The sequence below is a fragment of the Tinamus guttatus genome, unplaced genomic scaffold (assembly GCF_059628265.1).
Source record: "Tinamus guttatus ecotype Peru unplaced genomic scaffold, ASM5962826v1 Tinamus_guttatus_pri_ptg000085l, whole genome shotgun sequence".
Lineage (NCBI taxonomy): Eukaryota > Metazoa > Chordata > Aves > Tinamiformes > Tinamidae > Tinamus > Tinamus guttatus.
Genome location: NW_028288619.1, coordinates 2,117,342 through 2,142,506, shown reverse-complemented (window position 1 = coordinate 2,142,506; position 25,165 = coordinate 2,117,342). Strand labels below are relative to the sequence as shown.

The 25,165-nt window shown below is 39.9% G+C and overlaps 1 protein-coding gene and 1 long non-coding RNA gene across 2 annotated transcripts in view; both read left to right on the top strand.

Moving 5' to 3' along the window:
• LOC148595589 (uncharacterized) overlaps nt 1-25,165 on the top strand; it is a 569,244-nt gene that overhangs the window by 202,583 nt on the left and 341,496 nt on the right. The gene's annotated exons all lie outside the window — the stretch shown is intronic.
• On the top strand, nt 15,326-25,095 carry IRAK1BP1 (interleukin 1 receptor associated kinase 1 binding protein 1). Its single transcript, XM_088520303.1, has 4 exons — nt 15,326-15,614; nt 20,122-20,187; nt 23,712-23,842; nt 24,779-25,095. The coding sequence occupies exons 1-4, from the start codon at nt 15,357-15,359 to the stop codon at nt 25,041-25,043; spliced, it is 720 nt and encodes a 239-aa protein (XP_088376429.1). The 5' UTR covers nt 15,326-15,356; the 3' UTR covers nt 25,044-25,095.

Here is a 25,165-nt window from a genome sequence, read left to right as displayed (position 1 = left end):
CTATTTGTCACAGTGCTGATCATTTTTAATATATATGGATAGGATTCAACTCCACCTGCTACACCAAAAATGACTTTAATTTACATATCTGATTTTGGAAATTAATCTCACTCCATATAATTTAAACAACTAACAATTTAATCTTATCTTATGTCTCTACAATATTCACAGTATGAAATGGATAGCTCTACTTGATTTGCAGTCATTTATTCTCTTTTCTAGCATTGCTAAAACAATCACTTTGTTCTCTCTCAGTATAAAGATGTGAAAAAAGGGCCTTTATATGTCAAATGACAATCATCACCAAAACGGATCAAAGATGTCCCTGTTTGGGCTACTATTTTCCTAAAAATTTTTGCTTGCAATGAAACAAAATGCAACACTAAAGAGGAGACCTGGTACATTAAAATATGGTATTTCTATTCTAATTAAACAACTCTATTTAAAAGTAGAGAGAATAAAATCATAAATGTATGCAACATCTAGGTCAAAAATGTCAAAAGTACCTAAATATCAACTACCCTAATGGGTATTTCAAGCACATTTCAAATGAAATTTAGAAGCTTACATGTCATGGACTGTCAATGCGATGACAGATGACTCAAGAGAAATATTTTGTTGCTTAAAAAAAATGAAGTATTATGGAAAACTCCACTATGTAACTACCTGCACTTTTACTAGACAAATACCTTCGGAAATCCAGCTACCAATAGTAATAGAATCTCTTTTGAAAATGTAATGCAAGAAAAATGAACCAAATGAACCAACAGACCAACTCTGTAACCAGCCTGTCTAAACAAACTAGGTGCCAGACCTTTTCTTCTCTATGTAGTAAATTGTTTTACCTCTGTATGCAGGACGCAACTCATTTATATAACTTGATTTCTTTTTTCATATTGCTATTTCTGCAATATCCTCCTGCTTAAATGTTGGCCTGTATTTTTAAAGAATTTTGTCATTCATTGATTTCAACAAGAATTAGATAACTATACAGCTTTTTTAATCTAGCCTTAAAAGCAGCATCTGGGAAACAGGAAAACCATATTTGAATCCACTCTAACTTATTGGTAGAAGTTGAAAGAATAAAAGGGCATTCAGACTATGCAGGAGAAAATGAAGGTGCAATTCAACTTTGAGTTGTGTTCTCCTGTCACTGCAAATTCTATTACCAAGCAACCTATTCAACAGGAATTATTACTCTTGAATCAGAAAATTTTGATTTTTCAGAGAAATTAATTGAAGGTAAAATGGTTACACAGCTTTTTCCTAGCTTTTCTAGAGAAAAGATAGGCCTATCTGAGTACCAGGAAGACATCTTTTCCATCCAGCAGACCAAGGGGAGAAGAAGGGAGAAGAGAACAAGAGAGAAGCAGAGTCAGCAACTTCTACAGATTCCCATGACAGGGCTTTTCTAGCTTTATCATCTAAGAATCAGCTGCCTAAATGTCAGCGAGTCCCTTGGGCTCCTTTATACTCAAAGGAGGAAAAAAGGCACCTCCAGAAGGCAATTCATCTCATCCTAGAGTGGATGTCTAAGGCAGGTTCAATGAATCACTTTCTCATTTCATTTTTATCCTATAGCTATGAAGGGAAAGTGACAACTAATTTTTAGATGCCCAAGTTTGGTAAGATAGATCCTATTCCAATTTCATTTTTCACTCTGCTCTGAAACTTCACGTATGGATTTTCTTCACCTCTGTGGTATTATTGCCTTTAGGTCTCGATTCCTTTTCTTGTCACAGCTGCCAAACTTTATAATCCTTGACCACGCATTGACCTGAGCCACAGGCAAAAAGATTCTGCTTGAGGTGAATGATCTCTGGATCAAACTTTAAGGCAAAATCAGCACAGGGCAAAGGAGCTCATGGAGTTTACTGAAGAAAAGCAAGCAAGTCAGCTCACTCCAGGCCCTGCAGGAGAAGTTTTCCCTTGAGTCTTTAAGAGAGAACCAACATGCTGAGTAGCCTGCTTTGGTCTAGAAGGTTATAGTTATTGGCCCTGATTTTCTCTACTTCTTATCTTGTGCTGTCATATCTAATTTCATGAACTCCACCAAAATTGTTCCATATGGTTGTCATTCACTTTTGGCCAGTAGAAAGGCCAATAAGAGGGGCAAGACTCTCTCAAAATCTGTACTGCAAGAGTCTTTCTGCACCTATCTGATCTGACTTTCAGTCAGAATCCTAGAATTTTCCCCATTCTGGTGTTAATTAGAATTTCATCAGATTAGGGCAACATGTAAAAAGATTGTTGTTTAAACAGGCACATACTTGCCATTGGGGCAAAACACATGATTAACTAAGTGATTCTTTTCCAATCCCAACAAAACTGAAAGCCTATAAATACTTTAAGATCAAGTATATCTGCCTATGTATACACTCCTACCTATCTCTCCGAATCTGTGCAAGTTAAACATACAAATATGTACTTAATTAAATCAAACTTTGACACTCTTTACATAATTTAATCAAAACCCAGAGATCTTTATCACTTTCACATCAGAATTAATAGGATACAGACACAGTATAATTTTATATTATTGAGATTTCATTATTATGCAGTGCCATCCATTTTCTATTATAATGTAAAATAACATAAATATTTAAATCTCTTGGTACAATGTGGAAATTAACAGCAAATGAAAAATTATTAGCATCAGGAAAGCAGTAAGTTATTTCCAAAACTACTTTGTCTTTCTCACATATGTAGCATAAATTGATTATTTAAATCTTAAATCAGATTCCCTTTTCCCTACCAGTACTTTTATAATGAACATTCAGAGTTTAAGCCTAGTCAAATAACTGTACAGAGTGCTTCTTATGATGTATCGCCCTTGCTCACCTATATATACAGACATGTAGCTATTATGCAAAATTGTGAATCTTAACTCCACATCCACACATACATCCACAATATATACATGCTGAAATTCTTTCTACATGGCTTCTGTGCAAGGGAGCAAGCAAATATTAAAAAAAAAAAAAAAGTTCTGGTGATGAATTATTCACAGCTAAAACATTCTAGATATTTAATGAATATATAGATGAACCAAAAAAATGGAGTATACAGAATGCTAATCTCTGCACTACCCAAGTACTAAAACCATCAAGAGAATAGAAGACCAAAGAAAAGAGAAAGCGAGCTGTTCTGTTTCATCATGGTGGGAGCATTTTCTTTGTTTGTTACAATAGTGCAATACTGAAAGTCACTCTGTTCTACAGAGTTATAAAAGTCTTGTACAGCTTTTGTCTTGCACCCTTTAAGCATTCTAGAATGGCTCATCTTGCCTACATATCTGTGTCCATCCGTCCTGCAGTCTCCAATAGCAATTATTTAGAGAAAATACAGAAAGAGAGTAATTTGTCCATGCTTTTTCTCCCAAGCAGCTAGCAGAACTTTTGAGCCTTGCTCCATAGTAGGTCATATCCACACCCTCTCCTCCATTAGTTTATCATGGAAGGAATTTTGAACCCATTTAGGAATGCATTTATCCTAAAGGTAGATAACAGGTGTGATGGATGTTAAAATAATACTCCATTTAAAAGGGGAATGCATGAGCCAGGCGAACATGTTTGGAGAGGGAAATTACAACACTGGTGGACAGAAGAAGGCAAGGTAGAAGGAAAACAAGAATGAATGCTCAGAAAGGGAGGCCTGCAGCACAGCGGAAAGACTGAGGACACGTCTGTGTTAGGCTTTAGAAGAAAATCTCCCACCTTCTCCACTTAGCGTGCTCTGGTTGGCATGGTAGAGCACGCTAACTGGATTCCTTTTGGGTGAAAATAAGTTGAAAGATGCCATTCAGGAGTGCAACTCAAAAGAGCATTAAGTATACAGGACCATACAGTTTGAAAGCAAATGGGTACAGTGTGGGTATATCCACAGAATGCTGCATCACCTTCTACAACGCAGAGAAATTAAGTGTATCACATGCAGTCAAACACTGTTCTGAAAAGACATGCTATAAAACATCCATTTGATCTCCCCAGAGGCATCAATGCTAAAAAAATGCTGAAATAATATCAAATGACTTTTGCTTTCTATTTCTTGAAATGTTAAAATGATGTTTGTAAGGAAACTAGCAGATACAAGTTACAGTGTAACAAGATACTATACATCAAAGATGCAAATATTTATGTCATTGTTACCCATCTCCTATTTATGGATTAAGTTGCTCAGGGAGCATGATTGATCCGCATCATCTTTCTGAAAGACAATTTTGCATTTTGATCTCTGGTTTAGATAACAAATAAAAATAACACATAACTCCCCAGTGAATACATTAATGCAAATGTTGAAAATAATCCATTTATTTCAGGAAAAATCACCATGAACTTATACAAACATAAAAAAAAAAATCCAAAACTATCTTTTCCTGATAAGACAAAACTTAGACAATACATCACTAGGCACTTCAGGAAAAAAAAAAAAAAATGCTCGCTGTTTTCTGTTGATTTTACTCCATATCATGTAACACTCTTTTTGGTAAGTTATACACTCGCTTACAAAGTACTGTCAGGTGCAAGGATGAAAAACAACAGCTAGAGGACTCAGAAAACGTGCGTCTTTTTTGTTATCTGAGAGGAGCATAAATTAAATGCTGAGGCTATGGAAAGTAGCTTTAAATACAAAGGTAAAGTCATTACTGAAAATTTGTGCACAGATAAATGTCTGATAAAATCACAGACACAAAGAAACTACACATCTATATTTTGCAAATAACATACGCACACACTTTTTTACTGATGCTTAAACTAGAGAAATCCTACTGGATTCATTTTCAGAAATATTCCTTTTTTCTCCAGCTTCTTTTCAGATAATTTTCATGAACAGTGGCAATAGCCATGTTAAAAACTCATGGCCAGTATGGGCCATCATCATATGTATTCAGGTCAGAACTCTGAGAACTCTGAGAAGACTAGGACACCCAATAAAGCACTTTCCAGGGCTTACCAGTCCCTTCCAGCTTTTCACCAGGCTTCACCACCCTGGTGGGCTTGGAATAACTCTTGGATCACAGGAGTTCCAGGTCAACAAGCAACGACCTGATGGGTCACCATAGTAGCCTCTTGGCAGCAGTAACAGCAGCAGGAGCTGCACAAGTTCACACCACCTCCGGCACGCTTGGAAGACAGTAGGGCTGTGCGTGTGTCACTGGCACAGCTCTTTGACCTGCTTCGTGCCTATCAGCACATGACCCTGTACGCAGCGTGCCTCAAAACCTGGAGTCATTTTCACACAAGTTAGATAGAAAGCATGAGCAAGTCAGTTATGTGCATGTAAAGCAGATGGCAATGCAGCAAGAAGTACTATTCCGTTTGCCTACACTGAGGGAAGAAATGATCAATGTCAGATAAACTGGAGATTTTCTTCCTCTAAGGAAAATGTAAAAAGCAAAAAAAAAAGTTAGAAACCAGCACCTAGATGGAACTCAGCAACCCCCATTTTATGACTTGTTATACAAATACCTTTCCTGCAAACCAAGCGTTGATTCCCTGGAATGTGTCACTATGGTTTGCAATCTCTTACTGCCATCTTATGCCACTTTTTGTCACTGCACAACCCATGACATGCACTAAAAATGATAAAGGAATTCCTCACCCACATCATTCTGTTCATGTTTTTCATCCTCTCAGCCGATAATCAACTGGCACTCATGCCCGTACCCCCAAATTCCACAACAAAAACCTTAAACACTCTGCTTGTTTTCTCAAGTTGAGGAAAACTGAGAACACCCAACACCTCCTGAGAAGCATCTTACAGAGACTAATAACAGGCTCTCTCCTTCCACCTGGTTTCCTCAGCTGCTGCCAATGCTTTTCTAATGTATGGCTTGATTTTCATTTGCACTGATTGAGGCTGTGTTTCCCTTTCAGCAATACTGTGCAGGGACTACAAAGCAAGTGAAGAGGGGCCTGTAGTCTGCCTTGTGTGCCAAGCATGGCTGTAAATGGTCCACACCATAGTTATTTATGAACGAGTGATTAGGAGAGGTTGTTGTTTTAAACAGCATTAAATGACAAACACCAAAATGATTCAGGCAAAAGCAAAGTTAATGCTCTATAATTTTGAAACAGCTTTTTTTTTTTTCTTTTTTCCCTCTCTCAAAAGTGACTCCAAAAGACATTTTGACATTATGGGTGTCTTCATTCTTTAATTCCACATCAAATCTCTACAACTTACAGGTAAAGGAACACTGTTTTTGATTTTCTTTTATATATATATATATATATATGTATTTACCAGCAAACCCAGAAAATTCTCCCAAACTGAGAGTTAAATTGCATTTTCCCCTTTTCTCATCCCATCAATTCTATCAGATTTTTCAGCAAACAAATTGTTCTCCTTACATTACCTGTACAAAACCACTCAATTTTAATTCTGGATTATATGTTGATGGTTGAAATTTGGTGAAAGTATATCTTGTGGCTGATATATCAGGAAGAACAAATTCATTTCACACTTTTTTTTCCTTCTCCCACTCAGTTGTATTTTTGCTGTTGTTACTTTTCTGAGGAAAATTAAAATAGAGCTCAGCTTCTCAATACAGCTAATGTAAACAAACCTTCCAATTCCCAGCAAATTCTGCAGTCACATTTTATGTCACACAAACTCCATTTTCCTAAAACGTGTTGTCTTCAAGCCTTCCCGGCTATTGTAATTCCAAAGCACAATATTGCAAGACAACTAACATTTGTATTGATTTTTCAATATGCACTGCAATAACTCCTCTTTAAAGACACTTCAGTGATCATTCTCAAAGACAGTGCAATCAAATGAGAGCTGTGTATAAGTATTTCTGAGTTTGGCTTTCCCTAGCACTGGAGTAATTGCTGCATCTCACTTAATAACGCATTCACAGGAGAACCAACTACTGCAGGAGGGCTCTACCATAAAGATCGAAAAGCAAAATTACATTCTTCTGTGCTGACTTACAAGAGAGATATTAATATAAACTGATGTTACAAAAAAAAAAAAAAGTACAAATTAATGTGATTTGCAGCAGTCTTAGACTCTATTGTATCATATGGCCCCTGTCACAACTTTCTGCACTTTCCCACACTCCAGTACGGAGAAATCTGCCAGTTATTTATCCCAGCTTTCTACCTATTTGCAAGGAGAAAAGAGTGTAGAATTTGACCTTGAAATACTCCCCAAAGATGGCAGATTGGCATAAACGAAAACATATGGTTAATCTTGCAATTATCTGTTTTCTTCAGTACTTGTATAATTCCCGGTGGTCCACATTTTTAAACAGACGGGACCTAATTCACCTTTTCAGGTGCAAAATGAGGCTCCCTGTGAAAACAAGCTATACTAGAGTCATACTCAAGGTCATTAAAAACACTTGGTTTTTTATCAAATCTTAGTTAATTAAAAATATTATTACTGGGGGGGAAAAAAGAGACAGACTGAAAACAGAAGGAGAAAAGTGGCATGAATTAAGAAGGCCAGCCTATTTCTCAACCGATAACGGTAGTCACACAATAACTACAGGAGAGGGCAGTTAGCAGATATAACATGAACTAACACATGCTAATATTAAAATGGTAAAAAACACTTTTTTTTAACAAAACAACAACATTTGAACAAAAATAAATCCTTCTACGTGCTCCTCAGCATATGATTCAGAGGACCATTCCAGTGAGATCAGTAGGCATTAGAGCTCAGAAGCCTACATAAAATAATTTAACAATTTAATTTCAGTTGAAAAAAAAAGATACCTTAAATGAAAGATGACACATTTGCAAGGCTAAAGAGTGCTCCACACATCCCCACCTCAGGGCAGAGAAAAGCACCCAGGGAAATTTTAGGCAAAATCCATGTTTAAACAAATGCTTAATAATTTCATGTTCCTCAGCTTACTCTACTGTTGCTCCACAACGGCTTAAAAGTTTTTTTGCAAATCAGGCACCTCAAGCTCTGAACCAACTCTACATTCAATGACAACATGTATATATCTCCATTTCCATAGCCCAAGAATGCTCACAGACTCTTTCTTTGGATATAGCTCTCAGCAAACACAGCTGCTGTTGGTGGCTACATGGTTAGAGACCTGGACAGCAAGATGCCCCTGGTTAAAGTGCCACAGGGTCTGCAAGAGAATTTTAATTATGAAATATCAGTACCATAACAGATGAAAGTTTGTCTAAAAAAGAAAGAAAACATTAATTTCTGTTCCTTTTCCAATAACTCCTGATGTATGAAAAGCAAGTCTTGGTACAAAAATTATGGAGACATTTAGAACACTGTTTCATTTTTCTAAGGCTGTCACTGTGTTGCTGTCTGGTTCAAAGCCAATGATTTTTCTAATGTTCATTCCCCTAAGTACAAGCAAAAGCACATACAGTCTCTTGCTGTCAACCGCACAGGTCTGGCTCTTCCACTGCTACTTTCTTTTCTCATCACAATTCTTACATACCATATTTTAGCTAACTTCTGAATTGTCACTCCTGTTCATAGCTGTTCTTACATCTCACTTTCCCACCATCTGCAGCTTTGTCTTTTAAAATGTGTATTTTTAAAACAAGTATCTCTCATTAGCTTAATATGTTCAAGTACCTGAGGGGTGAATATAGAGAGGATGGAGCCAGGCTCTTCTCCATGGTGGCCAGTGATACGACAAGAGTGTGACGGATATGCACCTTCCCCAGCTCAACCTGACTGCTCACACCTAGCCTTGTTCAGGTGTTAACTACCACATTATCTGATCCTGGTAGTTGCCTCCCTCATTTCTTCCCCCACCCAGACATTAATCATCAATAACAGTCCTGATGGCCCTATCCTGATGGAGAGATAAGTCTAACTGTGAGTGCACCAGCCAACAGTCATTTCTTAATTGAAAGAATGACTATCAGTCAATCATCTTATCCCATAAATACAGGGACAGCCCAAGAGCCCATGGAGCCTGGCATGGCAGTGGGCTGCACTCTGGAATCTCCCCTTCCCACCACAGATTTGTGGTAAGTGACTACAGTGTGCCTTTCTCCTTTTGAATTTGTAAACTGTATTTTGTAACTGTGCACAAATCCCTTAGACATAAACCGTTGACCAGGTCTGGGACTAGGACTGGATCCAGTCACACCCAGACTCCCCTCAGAAGGAGTTTGGAAAGCAAGGGGGTCCAATCTGAACCTGGTGACCCAATGGGAGGGTGTCCTTCATAATTCCGTGTGTTATCTTGAACCTCCATGCAGTAACCTTGCCATAGAATCTCATGAAACCATTGTCATTATCAGTAAAACCTATTCCTATTTCTTTCCCATCAGTGAACTACATTGTGTCATTCACCCCCGCGCCCGACCACTCGTTCTGTGACAAAGGAGTAATGGGTACAAGTTGAAACACAGGAAGTTCCATCTCCACATGGGTAAGAGCTTCTTTCCTGTGAGGGTGCCAGAGCACTGGAACAGGCTGCCCAGAGAGGTTGTGGAGTCTCCTTCTCTGGAGATCTTCAAAACCCACCTGGATGCCACCCTGTGCCACGTGCTCTAGGTGTCCCTGCTGGAGCAGGGGGGTTGGACTAGATGATCTCTAGAGGTCCCTTCCAATCTCAACCATTCTGGGATTCTGTAATATGCATCTTACAGTACAGTTGTTTACAATATTCAGTATTTCAGATCAAACATTGCTAACAATGGTACAAAGTCATTAAGAAGATCCACAAGCAAACCAGAGTTACATCTGGTTACAGTTAATTTAAAACATGAGATGCCCTCCTTTCAGCTAAATAAATATATGGAGCAATCTCCTATTAAATAGTTGTGCTGATTTAAACCATTTAAGTATTATTAGACTGAAAAAAAAAATGATTAAGGTCCTTCAAAGAGTGCCTGGTCCAAACTTAAAGCTGGCTTTTTTTCTTTACTTTCCTTTGCTTTCCTTCCTTTCTATTATGTAATAGCAAGATCTCATCTGAGTTGACAGTTTGGGAATGAAAAACTGAGAAAAGGAAACCTTCAGTGAGTATATACTCCACCTATGGCTTTCCTTGATGCAGCACATTCCTGCTCGAAATACAGGGCCAACTCCCATGACTGCCTGGGTGATTTTAGGCAAACAGCAGCATGTGTTGCACCACAGACACGATGAATTTTAGACTTCAATTACTCTGTAACTTGTACTGCTGAAAAAGAAGCTGTCTTTTGTCCACGTCAGGGTGTTGTGGAACTAGCATAGATCCGGTAGAGTTAAATAAATAAATAACAGGCAAGGGGAAGAGCATTTTTTAAGAAAAAATAGTTTCTAACCCAAACTTAGACAGTTTTTAAGTACTCATTTTGAAGATCAGTCACATTAACAGAAATGCAACTGAGCAGACAAATCCCAGAAACTGGTCTGATAAAAACTCCTCTGGGGAAAAAAGAAACAGCCTCATGGCCACCCAGACACAATTCAAAGACTGTCACTAAATCAGGCCGCGCTCAGGAGCTAAGTGCAGGGTCTGAGAGCCGAGGTCCCAGAACGAATCTGCTGTGGTAAAACTTGCTTCCTTTTGCATTTCAAAGATGGGACACAGGTTTCTGCAATCAGTCATGAGGGAAGGAAGTCAAAGAGAGGGTGCAAGGGGAAAACTGATGTGAAATTAAGGAACTAAGCTCAGAGGAAGAAGGGAGACTCCTAAGACAGTGCCTTCTGGTTACTGATGCTTCCAATAAAGCGCCGAGTCAGTGCAGTGCTCAAATCTCCTGTCAAAAAAGGACAGAAGCAAGCAGCAGACAGTAAGGACAGATATTGAGATATTGGGAAGTGAAAAAAAACAAATCCATCTCTGAGCATTTCTTAGTTGAAAATCTATCAAGGACTGTTGAATCTGCCTTGGAAAAGATTTCTTAAATTCTATTCTCTCCTAATCCCTATTTTCTATGAATCTATGTGGCATAATAACTATTTTAAAACAATGAAAATAATTAATAAATGAATATCTGACCAAGAATAGAAAGATGCTCTCCACAATCTTTCCATCGGCATTATATATTTTTCTAAAAGCACGTTTTTCAGGCAGCACATTTTCAAACTTATGAAAGCTGCATGGCTTCTTAGGGAAGTCATTACATGGGGATTTTTTTAGCTCTAAAATTTTGGATTCCGCAGTTATCCCCAGCCAGTTGCACAGTTGCCTCTGCAAAGTTCATTTAATTGGCTTCTACTGAAGATGCAATTGCCGTAATGATCAGGTTCCATGACGGTCAAATTACAGGGGTATGTTGCACTGTTAAAGAAGGAAAAATTGTGAGCAGGTAACATTAAGATGTTTTATATGTGAGAAGTACATGGGTATTTGTTCACTGTCATTAAATACTTCTAAGAAAATACAAAATTATAGGCTGGAGAATATGTGTATTATTTCCTTCATAACTCATGAAAGCTCAGCTGACATTTTAAATAATGAACTGGGATTTAGTATTAAAATTGTTAAGCCAGTGTAATTTTTAATTAACAGTTGCTTATAGAATTTTAAATTACTTTTCAGTTAATTTGATCAGATTCTTCAGATTTGCTATTTTTAGGTTATCGATTTATTTAAATATGCTTTTCAATTTTTGGCAAAGCTTTATTACTGACATAGAATAATTTCAGACGACTTCTTGGCCAATGCAATCGTGAGGAGCACTTCAAGGAGTCGTTTATCCATCGTGCAACGTCCATACTCTCAAACTGAAACCACGATTTTCTTTCACTTTTAGGTGCCACTAAAAACAGAACACGAGGTATTCCAGAGAAACTATATTTAAACCTAATTTCTGATGGTCTTGGTTTAACTTTTTCTCTACATTATAACATCAATATGCACCACGCTTTAGGGTTTCATTGAGTTGTGACTGCAGACAGCCATAGACTTTTAACTGATTTCAGCAGCAGCTGTGTGAAGCTCTTCAGCGGTTTTACAGGAACTGTCCATAGTGATCTGATGTTTTTTGTACTGTGGCTTCTTGATTGGTAGCCTGAAATAAAACTATTGGCTCATTTCATCAATGGCTACAACCAGAGAACAGATAACAGGATCACTGCCCACCTTGTATGCTAAATTTGAATTAGAAAACCAAGTAAACTTCCCTTTTATTAAGAGGACAAGTTAAAGGTCAGACCACATCTGAGTGCAGCCTGAGCACAAGCCAGTGTTTTTTTAAGGATCATCTCTAAAGTCACTTTATCCTGCCAAATCACTATTTAAGGGAAAACCTAGGAAGAAAAGAATCATATCCCTTCTGAATCTGTGAGATGTCTAATTGCTTAAAGGAAAGCAACAATTCAAATACTCTGTATTATTATTTTCCAGCAACACTATGACTTCTCCTATGTGGACAACATATTCCTCTTGCTAGAGAGGTGTTTCCTACAGTTTTCTACACGCAGAAGTCTCCTGCAGAAACTGATCCTTAAAACCGGATTTTAGCTTCACAGAAATCATCTAAGTTCCATTTTGGCTGGAGCCGGGGCTCAATGCTTATCCAATATTTTTTGATCTTGGAAATAAAATAACAGCTGTGGCAGGGCCACTAACTTTGTTTTCTCTTTCTTTTATGCATTTTTTTCTTAAAAACAAAACAGGCAAATAAAAAAAAAGAAAGATGGAGAAAAAGTTTTAAACCCTTCCATGCTCTTTATTCAGTTGAGAATTCAGTGGTTTGAGAGAATTACGACAAAATCATTTTAAATCTTGTGGAATTGTCTCTATTCTCAGTTTTGAGCAGGACATGGCTTTGAAAGCGTAACAAATCAAGGCCTGTAACGGAGCATTTGCCACTGCCACGTGAGTGCCCAGCTCTGCACAGGAGCATGGTAGGGAACAACCAAGATAACACAGACACCAAATGCTATCGTAATGAACTCCACCTGGGGACAGATGACAGAAAGACTTGAGGCAAAATGGTTCCAGCAAGCTCCCCTTTCACAAGCAAATCCCTGGAATGGATTTAACAGACTTCTTTTCCACACACATCCCACACCTCCAAAAAATCTTACAACTCTCTGCAAAACAAACCAAGCACCAGGATTAGAAGTCCGAGGCAAATTAGCACGGCTACTATCAGAAATACAATCAGACCTAAATCACTTGTTTCCAAAAGAAAAAGTAAATTCTGAAAACAATTTAGCATCTTCATCTCGCTGTAATTTGTGGTTAATTCTCAATGTTGTAGTCACATTCTCAATTATAATATCTCAGGAACAGCTTAATCCAGTCCAGCCATTTTCAAAAATAATTCCTACTCAAAGCCAGAAAAAGGCTGTTACCTACAGATGTGATTTTATATTCAAATTCTGAGTGACAGCTTCCCAACATACTGTCACTTTGCAAAGGACTCTTAAAAATACTGCAAAGTAAATGTGGTTATGTTAGTATATTAACCTTAGTGTATGTTGTTCTTACAGTGCATGTTAACTACCTAATAACACTTGCACTGCGTTTCAGAGAAACGTATTTTTCCCAAGATTAATTTGCCTGTAATGTAATTTCATAACTGGCCTTGGAAAACATCTTCTAGAACATATCCAAATAAGCTCTTTAATTATGATACCTTTTTGCAGCATTTGTAGTAAATACACTGTGTTCCCAGAAAGTTAAGCATGATGTAGCATTTAATTTTGAAATGCATAAAATATGTGGCATTTCACTGCATATATGCACGTAGCTACTCCAAAGGATTTGGCTGATACAGGTTGTATGTCAACAAAAGACAAAATAAGGAAATCAGTTTTCATGAGCAGCTAAATGAGAGTAGTGCTCACCACATAAAAACAACCTGGATGGTATGCAGCTTGGCTTAATAGATTATCCAGCATTTTACTGATGATTTCTTAATGACTAGCATTCACTATTTAAGAGTGTGCCCATTTCTACTGTTACATATTTGAGTAAGTAAATTCACTACATCTCAGCTAAATGAAAAAAAAAAAGTTCTGTTTTGACAGACTGCTTTCCAAATCATCTTAAGTCCCTTTTTAACAGAAGATTTTATTTCTTAGGAATATACATTTCCGATTTCTGCCATATTAATTTTCATTTTACATTCTTTTTCCCTTCTTGAAGTCAGCATTGTCTGGAACTTATTTAAGTGATCAGACATCAGTACTTATGGATTCTGTTGCAAGCTCCGTCCTTGTCTGGTCACGTAGTAACTTTAATTAAGAAGTCAGTTACATTCCAAGTTCCAGGTGTCCCTACTTCTTTTTCTTTCATGCTGGGAATCATGGAGAGTCGTCTCCAGAGGTAATGAACACCTAGTGGATACAATCTATTAAGTGGTAGGTGTTCAGCAGCTATAGAGAGAAAAACTCATTCGCATCTGCCCCGGCAGAAAACTCCAAATATCACGAGGCACACAAGACTTAAGGTTGCTTAAGGCTGGTTTTAACAGTGAGAAAGGAGTTCTGTACAGAATCTATGACAAGACATTGAGCACACTCTAGGGGGAGTTAATGCGGGGGGAAAAGAGAGAGGACTTTGGCTCCCTGAATATTTCTCATCCTCACTACTTTCAAAAAATCTGTCTCTGACTTGTAAAATCCGATCTTGATGTCTTTGTGTGTCCTAAGTATAACAATATTTATCTGTGTCATACTAAGCAAACTCTTAAATGTTTGCAATGTGCATTCTGGAGGTTAAAAAACCCTACATAAACACAAAATATTGTCAGTTTTCCATCTCTTTCCCAAATTTATGCGGGATCAATTAAAACAGTAATGACAATTCACCCACCTCTCACCCTTCCAGATATTTTAGTATCAAAAAGAACAGACATACAGACCAATATTCACAGGCATGAAACCTTGGGTTTAGCTGATTGAGTGTTCCTCACAGTCATGATTTTAACATGTATTTTCCTTTTTTGACAACTACATTACACAAACACAAGCCAAGATACAGATACCCTACACAAAAATAAGCCTGTAAGGTCAAACTACACATCCTGTTCCAAGTGTTTAGTGGATGTTTTTCCACAGCTTGGAAGAAGACTCTGGAGGTTGCCTAGCTCAACCCTCCCCTGCTCAAAGCAAAGCCAAAGAGCTGACTGCTCTGAGTCTACTCGGGCTTTGGGTATCTCCGAGAATGGAAACAATATTCTGGAAAAAAAAAAAACGTGGAAAATACAGGTTGACTTTTCCTTTGAGTACGTGGCCTCCCCAACGGCTCCCTCCCTGCTTCAACGGACGAGAACCCTCGGCACATCATGGCGGAGCTCCCCGAGGCAGGCGGGCGCGGGCACTTCCGCCTCGGTAGCTGTCATGGCGGAAAGGCGCGGCGCCGCGGTGGCTGTCGTGGTGACGTAGGGTCACGTGCCCGCTTCCCACGGTGCAGTGGGCGGCCGGCGTTGGTTGCCATGGTGCCGGGAGGAGATGTGAGGCCTAGCGCGATGGCGCCGCCTCCCGCCCGCGTCTTCGCGCAGCTGGGCCCGGCCCCGGCGGCTCCGGAGCGCGGCGGCGATCCCGGCCCCGGCGCGGGCCCGCGGGAGGTTCACGTGAGCGGCAGCGCGGAGCTGAGCGCCGGCCCGGACCGGGCGCGGGTGCGCGTGCGGCTGAGCAGCCGCAAGGCGGCGGCGGCGGCGGCGCGGGGCAGCGTGGCGCGGCGGCTCGAGTACATCGCGCAGAGCGCCCGCCAGCGCGGCGTGGCGGTGAGAGACAGCGCGGCTGGGGGTCGCCTCGCGGCCAGGGCGGCAGGGGCTGCGGGCCCGGGCAGGGCCCCGAGGGCGGCCCTTCTCCTGCGGGGCTGCTCGGGCGCCGCTGGGTGCATCTCGCATCACCCGAGCCTTGGCCAGGAAAATGTCAGGCAGGCTGCCTCCAGGAACATTTGGAGGGGGGCATTAGACCTTGGCTGCCTTTGGCTTCTATTCCATGAGTTAACGGGAGGATAAAGCTGTGTTTGGGGAAGGAACAGGGGAAATGAGTGAATTCTGTTATATTAATTCTATTAGCAGAGAAAGTAGTGAGCTTTATAACCATCCAAGCCAATGTAGGGAGTTATCAGGCCATGAGCTGTGTTCTTTTTACCTGCAATTAAACAACTCTTCAAACTATGGCAAGACTGGAAAGGTGCTTGCGGGTATTTAGCCCATAGTGAATCTGAGTAACTGCCACAGTGCATTCGACAGCATTGCTGCTGATACAGAAGAAGTGTCAGCAGGAGCCTAAATAAATGAGCGTGCTTTGGAGCGCTGTGAGTACTGCTGCAGACTGGGAAAATGGCAAAACAAAGTGTGATCCAGACAAATAAGTGATTATGTTTAGCTATATGTAGTCAGATTCAGTCAGGTAATGGGAGCATGTAAGACATGGTGCTGCAGCCTGGGTGGAGAGGCTGTCCCTGTGCCTTGAGAACTGAGCATTCAGTGTGGTTACAGTTATAATTTCATGGTATCAAAGAGATATGCTATCAAAGGAAATGTTAGTTCTTCCCGCTCACCAGATAGACTGTGAAATGCCGCCTAAGTCCTGGGTTTCTCAGTGTTGGCAATGTGTTAGCTCTAGGAAACTCCGAGAAGAACAACACGATGTCTTTTTTCAGAGCAGTTCCCTGCGGTGTAATTTTGAATGCTTTTTCCATCTCATTTTAAATCGTTCTCTACCAGAGCATTTGTTTGCCCCGTGGCTTTTTCTTCTGACTAACAACTCGCGTTGCTGGCAATTTCTTCTTAAATGGGTTTCCTGACAATATGTGTAGTTAATACCATTTTAGAACACTGTAAAAATTAGTATTCTTTCATGAAGTTCATACAAGTCCAGTTCTTTCAAGCTTATCTAAAGTCTCTTTAGAAATCGTCTGGCCATATATTTTTTTAATTAATCTGTAGCACAATTTTCTCAAACTCGTTTAGTTTTTATTGCTCTCATCTGGGAGATCAGAGGTGGATAACGTTTGTAGTAGCAGAAACTTGCACTATAGCTTGTGAGGAACCTGAGGGCTGCCCCTGATTGCCATTTGTATTTACACAGGATTTTAATCAGAAATAGATGCACACAGTCCCGTTTATTTATAGAGGGCTGTAAGTATGTGCAGCACTTCAGAGCACAGCATCTTTGGGGCTGCAGGGAAAGTAAAATCAACAGGGAAGCCAGCTGTTCAAAAGCAACATTTCTGTTTCTCTTTCTCCAGAAGCAAATTGATTTAAATTTATAACATGTTTTATTTCAGCATGTTGTGGGGATTATGTACATTTTCTTTAACTATTGCAGGTGACAATTGTCCCTGGGCACCTTGTTCAGAAACAGCAGTGGTATTTGTTGTACTGGTTAAGTGAGGCTCCAGAATCAGGGTTATTTAAGAGAACACAGGTGAGCTCACAAACTGTATCCACTGCAGCTCTGACTGAGAGGTTGTCTCTCTGGGGATATGTTCCTGAATATATGTAGTATCCTCCATGTTTGGAAGTGACAGATATGCATTCACATCCAAAGAGTCAATGAGAAAAGAATATAATTTTTTGCTTGCTCAGATATAACATTAGCTGATTTCAAAATGTCCTTGATTAAGAAGCGTAGAAACTGGCATAAGACATCACCGCCTTTTTTTTTTTTTTTTTTTTTTTTTTTAAGGCTTCCACTTATCCCCAAAGTATCCCCAAAGTATTTTTAATTTGCTGCATATGAATCTGCTTACTTCCTTTGGTAAAGTAACAGTTACATATACTTCTGTGAACCCTGGAATTGGCCGTAAGCATCAAACCTCATCGCTGTAGATACTTGGTTGTCATTCTGTAATTTACGAAACATTATATATGTTTTTCCTTACTGAGTCCAGTCTTGTGTTTTTATGGAATGGACATGAGCTTTCATGAGATCAGAAGTCAGGAGTAGAACATGCAGTTTTCCCTTCAGATAACGCAGTGTGAACACAACCTATCATATGGCTGTCTCCTTGGCATGTGCTTTCACATACATATATATATATATATATACCTACATATATATATATACATTTCCTCTACTCTTTTGGGGAAAGAGTAGTTGTTCTTTTAAGCTGCAATGGTTTAATTAGGGTCAACATGGTGGTTTCATGAAAAGGAAAGTGTTCATCGGTGGCGAGGAGCAGAGGTCTAGGATTTTATTGTGCTGAAATAAAGAGAATTGGAAGATAAAGCATAGTTCTCGACTTGGTATCAAAAGCTCTATGGGATATTGACTGACTTTTCATTTTCATGTAGTACCTAACACAGCACAGCTCTGGTTTTACCTTTGGGGTTCATAAATCGAATAAAATGACCTAATTATTTATTTGCAACAGTTATAGTGTATTTCGCGGGTGGTTCAAAAAATAAGCAGAGTGCAAATGTGATTCTGTTGAGAACATTGAATTGGTTTGGAAGAGTAATTGAGATATCGTATAAAAATAATGTTACATTCATGTAATATTTCTAATGTGATTTTTGCCCCACAGTTTTAGCAAATGAAAGAAACTGTTCCAGAAGTGCAGAGTACCTGACACAGCTAGTCCTAAGGCACCGTGAAAACTTTTTCTCTGTGGCTGTTGCAATGAAATAAGTAGCTCTTCAGCCATAATCATGTACAATATCAAAGTAGATATAAGCTGTAGATGGGGGGGGGCGGGGGAAAGGCTTTTCATTTGCTGTAGTGCAAGCCGTAATTCCAATTTGAAATTGTCATCACTGAGCTGACTTTTCTACATATTTGAGAATAAAACAGACTCCTAACTAAATGGGAGATGTATCACAAGAGGGAACGTTGTTGCAGCTTCAGCTATTTCTTCCACTTATCTTCACTACCACGTTATAGCTACCGTTGACTCTGGTGGATAAAAAATTAGCAGCGAGGGCAGCTTTTAGTGGATGACACTAAATGTTTTTTCAGTTTGATTGCAGAGCTATTGCAATAGTACCTAGAACCAGAAGATGGCACCGTGCTTAAATATACAGGGTCAACCCGAAAACGGAAGAAGGAGAAAAAAAAAAAAAAAAAAGCTTTGGAAGAGAATTTGTTCAGAAAGAGCTTTTTGAAAGGGATAATGGAATGGAGACAAGGAGAAACAAATGTGCTTTTTCGATGTTTATTCTAAATTTTTGTTCTTTATTTATTCTAAAGTCTGGTAATTGCTATGGAATATATAAGACTTTGAGCACTGCCAATCAATCATCACATTGAAATTTCACAACTCACTTCTTGTAGGTGCTAATTGTGAATCTAAACTCCATACAATACTTCAGAAGGAAAATAGTCCTAGACAACAGATTATTGTCACTCCTACAAACTTTTTTCATGCTATGTAGCAAAGTTGAAAATTTGAATCCTCCTCAGCAAATACGCTGAAACAAAATATCTTTTGAAATAGGTCGGCACTGAAAGCAAATGTTATGTTTTCCTGCACCATAAATTTAATAGGTAAAGTTCATTCAGTAATTTGAAAGTCTTAGTATCTGCTTCCGTAAGGTTCTTGAGTGTTAGATTAAATCATAAATTTGCAGTTATATTGTGAACTGCACTCCTTGTTTTACTGAAATATTTTTCCTTGATCTGCTCCTTGAAGGTGTTAACCTGAGAGGGAAGTTGGTGAAAGAAATGCAGCGGTAGGAACAAGGTGGTCATATATTCAGATGTAACCAGAGTTCTTTTGTATCCTAGTTAAACAGTGCAGTATCCTCATTGCTAGTGCTCTGTGCAGCCCCTACACTGAGTAAAACAGGCGCTGTTAGTGCCAAGTGTCGGTGGTAGAATAACCTCTTTTATGGTTACAGTTCTGCTAGAATAAGAATGATTTGTTCATTGTTTAAATCACCTCACTTCAGAAATATATGAAAATAGGGATTCTCTGAAGCAGTTTTCCCACAGTAACTTTCTAAAAACAATTTAAACTTCTAGTTTGTGAACCAGGTGAACCGGCAGTTGCTCACAGCTACACACAACTTAGAGCTAGCACTTGCAAGATCCAAGTCTTCTCCTCCTCAAGTGAATAGCACCCAAATTACGCTATAGAAGTACTGTGTAATTTGCTTTAAAAAAACTTCAAGAAATCTATCTAGCTTTAGCTGAAGCCTTTCATAGAAAGATTACACACTTTTGTTGCTAAATTATATGTCAAAACTGTCCCAACTTTTACAGAATGTGATGTAAATACATTTCTAACATCTTGGTTTCTGGCTTTTAAAATTATATTCTTGTACTCTGTTTTAGGAAGAAAATATGACTGTAACAGAGGATTTTAGCAGACTAGAGAACACTTACCAAATGGAAGCAGAGGTAGGTATTCTTGCTAGCAAAAGGGAAAATTGCACTGCAGCCTAGTGGAAACGTGCAGAGTCTTTCATCACAACTGGAGTGGCTGTTCTGTGCAGCCATAGTCCAGAAAAAGTTGCCCCTTAAAGGGACATTTGGTCGCTGCCCACTGTTTTGTGCAGAATATTTGTTTGCTGCTACTGTAATACAGAAATGATTGTTTTCTTCTCAGATGAATATGTGTGTGTTAAATTTTAGGTGATGCCATAGAAAGGAATATTGTGTCTTTGCACTCTAAGGCTGTTGGTTTTTGGCTGTATAAGCTAACGTAGGTGAATTTCCTGTTGTCCTGCTCCCTTGTTTGCCCCACACCATTCTTGCCCTCTGCCCTTTGCCAGGAGCTGTACTCTTGTTATCAGGTGGCAGGTTAGTTCAGAAAGCTCCCCCCCAGAGTGATTATTTTTTGCATCGTTTCAGCTCCTGGGCTGGAGGTCATGCAGAGCAGAGGACTAGAGTGGATGGGGCACAGGAGTGGCAACTCCAGTCTAGATCTGCTTAAGGCACATCTCAGCAGCACCTGGACCTGGGTCTCTTCTGCATGACTCTGCCACCAGCCTCTGCCACTAAAGCAGAGGTAATTCTTTCCTAGGTAATTTGTTTTAATTTTGTAGGTAAAAAGTGCTGTGTGTGAAAGCTAAGTATGGAAATAATCCCATTTTCTTCCGAAGTGGCCCAGGGGAGTGCAGTTTTGCATGTTCATGCTACAGCAAAAAGTAAATGTTGCTCTAGAAACATTTACAGAGGGAAATGATGTGTTTTCAGTAAATGAATCTTTTCAGTGCATCAAACTTTAATGGCTACATAGTAACTTTACGGATTCTTATGAAGTCAATTTGGAAGTCTGAAAACTAAAATGATAGCTGTTTTATAGAGCTGCTACTTACAGTTCCTTAAAGCGGGGCTCAGCCTCTCTGATTTGTTTGTTCATTTGCTTTAAGGCATATTCTTATCCAAAGAACAACAATAAATATGGAAATAATTGAGAATTTGCAGAAGACAAGTTAGAGTTAAAATGAGTCCTCAGCTGCTTAAATGATATGTGTGAGTGTCATATTCTGAATTTTTAACTTTATAATGTAGGAAAGTACTGTAAGGAAAGCTGAAATTGCTAGATCTTTTAGATAAGATGCACTCGAACAATCAGTAAAACTGTATCCAGTTGTTATGTAGGTTACAGACAAGCCTAGGCTTACAACTTCAGCTTTAACTGGCAACTTAACCAATCATCTCCCTTTTCCTGCTATTGATTTTCATACAACAAAGATGGTAACTTGAAGAACTAACCACATGGATCAAGTGTTTGTGAGTCAGTGATGTGGGTCAGCTGTAATGGCTGTTCAAAAGTTGTGTAGTTGCCTAGAACTGGGAGTTAGAACTTGAAAATCTGCTCACAGGACAGGTATTTTGACTGCCTGGTGAGTCTAAGTAACAGTATGGTAGCTCTCTATGCAGAGATCAGTTCCTCCTTTCCTCCCCAGGTATTTAAGCACTAGATTGTTAGCAGAGCTTCATAAACCAATTCAGCTCCAGTGCCCAGTGCCTTTGATTGCTTTAGCAACAGAAATGAATTGAAGATTAACTGGAACTGGCTTCTGTACCAGGGAGTTTGCTATTGTATTTGTGTCATACATCTAACCTCAAAGGTCATGTCATATCCTATGAACTCTCTTTAGCATTTTTTCTACTTTTTTGAAGATTAAGGAAGTTACCAGATAAATTATATTAAGACGTAATTAAGAGTTCAAGATATCCTCTGTGAATTTCAGTAGAATTTATTGTACCTAGCTCTAATCTAAGTGAAAGCTATGATTTTTAAAAGAAATCACAGCTGTCAGAGGGCAGTTATTTTCTGCCCTGAGGGTTCCTGGCTGCATGCTTCTTGCTAAAAATAAAGTTCCTGAGTGCCCAGAACTTGCCCAGTCTGAGCAGCCCAGCTCTGGCTTGAGAGCCACGATGCTTTTGTTTGCTGATTCTTTGGCCTCCGTGAGGGAACTACTCTCATAAACACTGACAGCAGGCTGGGAGACACTGGCGGGCCTTGCAGTGAGACTGTACTTTCTGCTTTCCACAAAATAACAGTTATGACAACTTCCTTGCACAACACTGCATAAAAGGATATGCGCTTTTCATAGTTCTGGGAAGAGCTCTCACTGAAGAAAGGACTCGAGGCCCGGTTTCATGTTCCAGCGCAATTCAAATCCATATTGTACATTCTGTGGGTGGAGGTGAAAACACTGAGCTGTGCACAGACCATAGCCAGCACAAGGGGAAGTGCTCCGCGCTGAGACAAGCTGTTGAGAGAACAAGCTTGTGTGTTAGTTACTTTATGATATTTGCCAGTGTCCATATTTACCTTAACCTGCACGTGTACTGTTATCGCCAGGTGGCAACACACTCGGGGTAACTGCAGAGCACTTAATGTGCAATAACTTTTGCTGTGTGCAGATTTTTTTGCTGTGTGCTTCTACTGGATTAGCTTGTTTCATGGGCTGCACAGGGAACATGCCCTGTATCTCACCTGAGCTTGCAGTGGAGTTTTCTTTGCCATGGCTTTCTTCTTTCCTCCCTGTTGACACTGTAGTGGTGTGCAAAAAGAAATGGAATGAGAGGAGCTTGACTTGGTGGAAGTGGTGGTGAGGGCACACTCCTGTGAGGTGAAAATAAGGATTTGGTCCTCCCAAAGAGGAGTTTGGGACCCGGGATCTCTGATCACTGGTTCAGTGGTGACTAGGGTGCTCTGCCACAGGGAAAGGCTTCCTGGCCTGGAAGTCAGGGGCAGGGCCTTTCTGACAGGGAAGGCAGTGGGGCTCTGGGCCCTGGACTCACAGTGATGTCTGTCCGTAGCACTGTGGAGAGCACCCGCTGCTCCTCTGGAGAAAAATTCCTGAAACGTGTGTGTTTAGTGCTGCTTATTGCCAAAGCCATAGCCAGCTAAATGCTGAAGCAGTTTTTAATCCGAGTCTGAAGTGTCCAGTTCTCTCTAGGCCCTGAAGTGACTCTGTTCACCCAACACAAGGTTCTGAGCCCACCTCAGGGACTAGGCAAGGATTAGTTTAATCTGACCTAACTAGCTTAGGCTTTTAGAACCTAATGCTTGGAAATAAAATACATAGTGTTTTCTATATCATTTTGCTTTAGCTTCTACATAATTAACATCTAGTAATCTGAGGCTGACTGAAAAAGACAGGAATTGGGATGGATCTGCTCATGTGCCCCGAAGAGAGTGTTTCACATGGAAAATACTGTGCTTCCTCACAGAAGAGCATCTTCTCAGTCCACAATTTTGAATCATTTTATAAACATCCTTCTGTTGCAAAATCTATGGCAGATTCTTTATAAAAAGATTCTCGTCAACTCTGTGTTTGTTACATACAGGACTCTAGTATGTTTAGTTTGTGCATACATTGTCTTTGTAATGATTTAATTACAAGTGCATTATAGGAGAGGGTAAAAAAAATGACTTGTCTAATCTCTGTGTTCACTCACAGGTCTGTATTATATTCAGTGATTTTGGGAAAATGCAGAATGTTTGCAACCTCCTCACTGAAAAGCTAGGGAGCTCTGTTGCTATCAGTGCGCCTCATTTCTACCACACGCCAGAAGCTGTAGACACCCTTCGGTAAGTTCCTGCTCACTCCACAAATTTTACAACCTCAGGTACCAGTTGATAGGAGTATATTGTGTATACTAATTATAATGGGGACAAATAGTTTCCCTGATGCCTATTAAAATTTATATGCAAGTATTTCAGCATTTTTTCTAAATGTAATTTTATAAATTAATGCTGTTCAGCCTAGAAAGATACAGCTTGTTCCTTCACAGTGTCCCCATGCAAAAGCAGAATGTAATAAAAACCATTTTCATGCTGATTTCAACTGGCCATTATTATCAACTGTTAACCTTAGCTAGGTCATAGTATTTTAGCTTTAGATTACATCAGCCACGTTAGTTTTCATTTGGATTTATGCATGAACATGTTACCAGATGTTGGTAATTCTAAGTACTCTTGCCAATTCCCACTGGTCCTGACTGCTGACAAGCTCTGAAAGAAGCCACTCAGTTCTTATTTAGCATCAAAACATGCTATGGGGGCCTTGATATTTCTGCAGTTAATTATTCAAACTCCTGTCTCCTCTGTGGAATCTGTGGGAGGGGGCAGAGGGGACCTTATCCTCGATGGGGCTTTGCCTTCTTAAGGAATGAGGTTTGTTCCCCACGAGGGCAGAGCTGGCTGCTGCGGGCAGCTCTGCAGAGCTGTGTGCAGGGGTCTAGCTGGAAATGAGGCCAGGGAGGCTGCACGGGGCCTGGCAGCGGGGCCCGGAGCACGGGCTGAGCTCCCGTGCGCCTCACACAGTGCCAGTGCCCACGGCGCGTCCGCGTTTGAGCCTCCCCGCAGCTCGCACGGGTGCTCGCGCGCCTCCTGCACGGGGAAGCTGGGGGAGGATGAGGTGCCTTGCATCTAACCTGGCCGTGAAACACAGGCACTGCACAAAATCCACTTGGCAGGAAAACTTGGTGGTCCTGCTTGTTATATTGCTGCTTTTCCACCTCTCAGCCGTCAAGTATGTGTTGCTGCTGTTGGAAACACAAGGCGAAAAGCACAAGAGGTCTGTCGATTGTTTGGCCAGTCATTGGGAAAACCTCTCTTAATAAGAGAAGAAGAAACAAAAGAATGGGGAGGCCACAGAGATGGTCACCTGCTTGACACTTCACTGACTCTGCAGGAAAGAATCCAGAATGCAACTGTTTATGCTTCTTGTAGAGTATCTGCTGTATTTGAGATAAAGGGAAAGGAAAACAAAAGAAACAAGTTGCTCTAGAAACATTCGTGTCACTGAAACCTTGGATCAAATGTCCAAATGCTGTCATTTTTCAGCCAGGCTGAAAACCATGTTCATTCATGGAGCATAAATACTTTGGAAGTTTTCAAAGTTGATTTCAC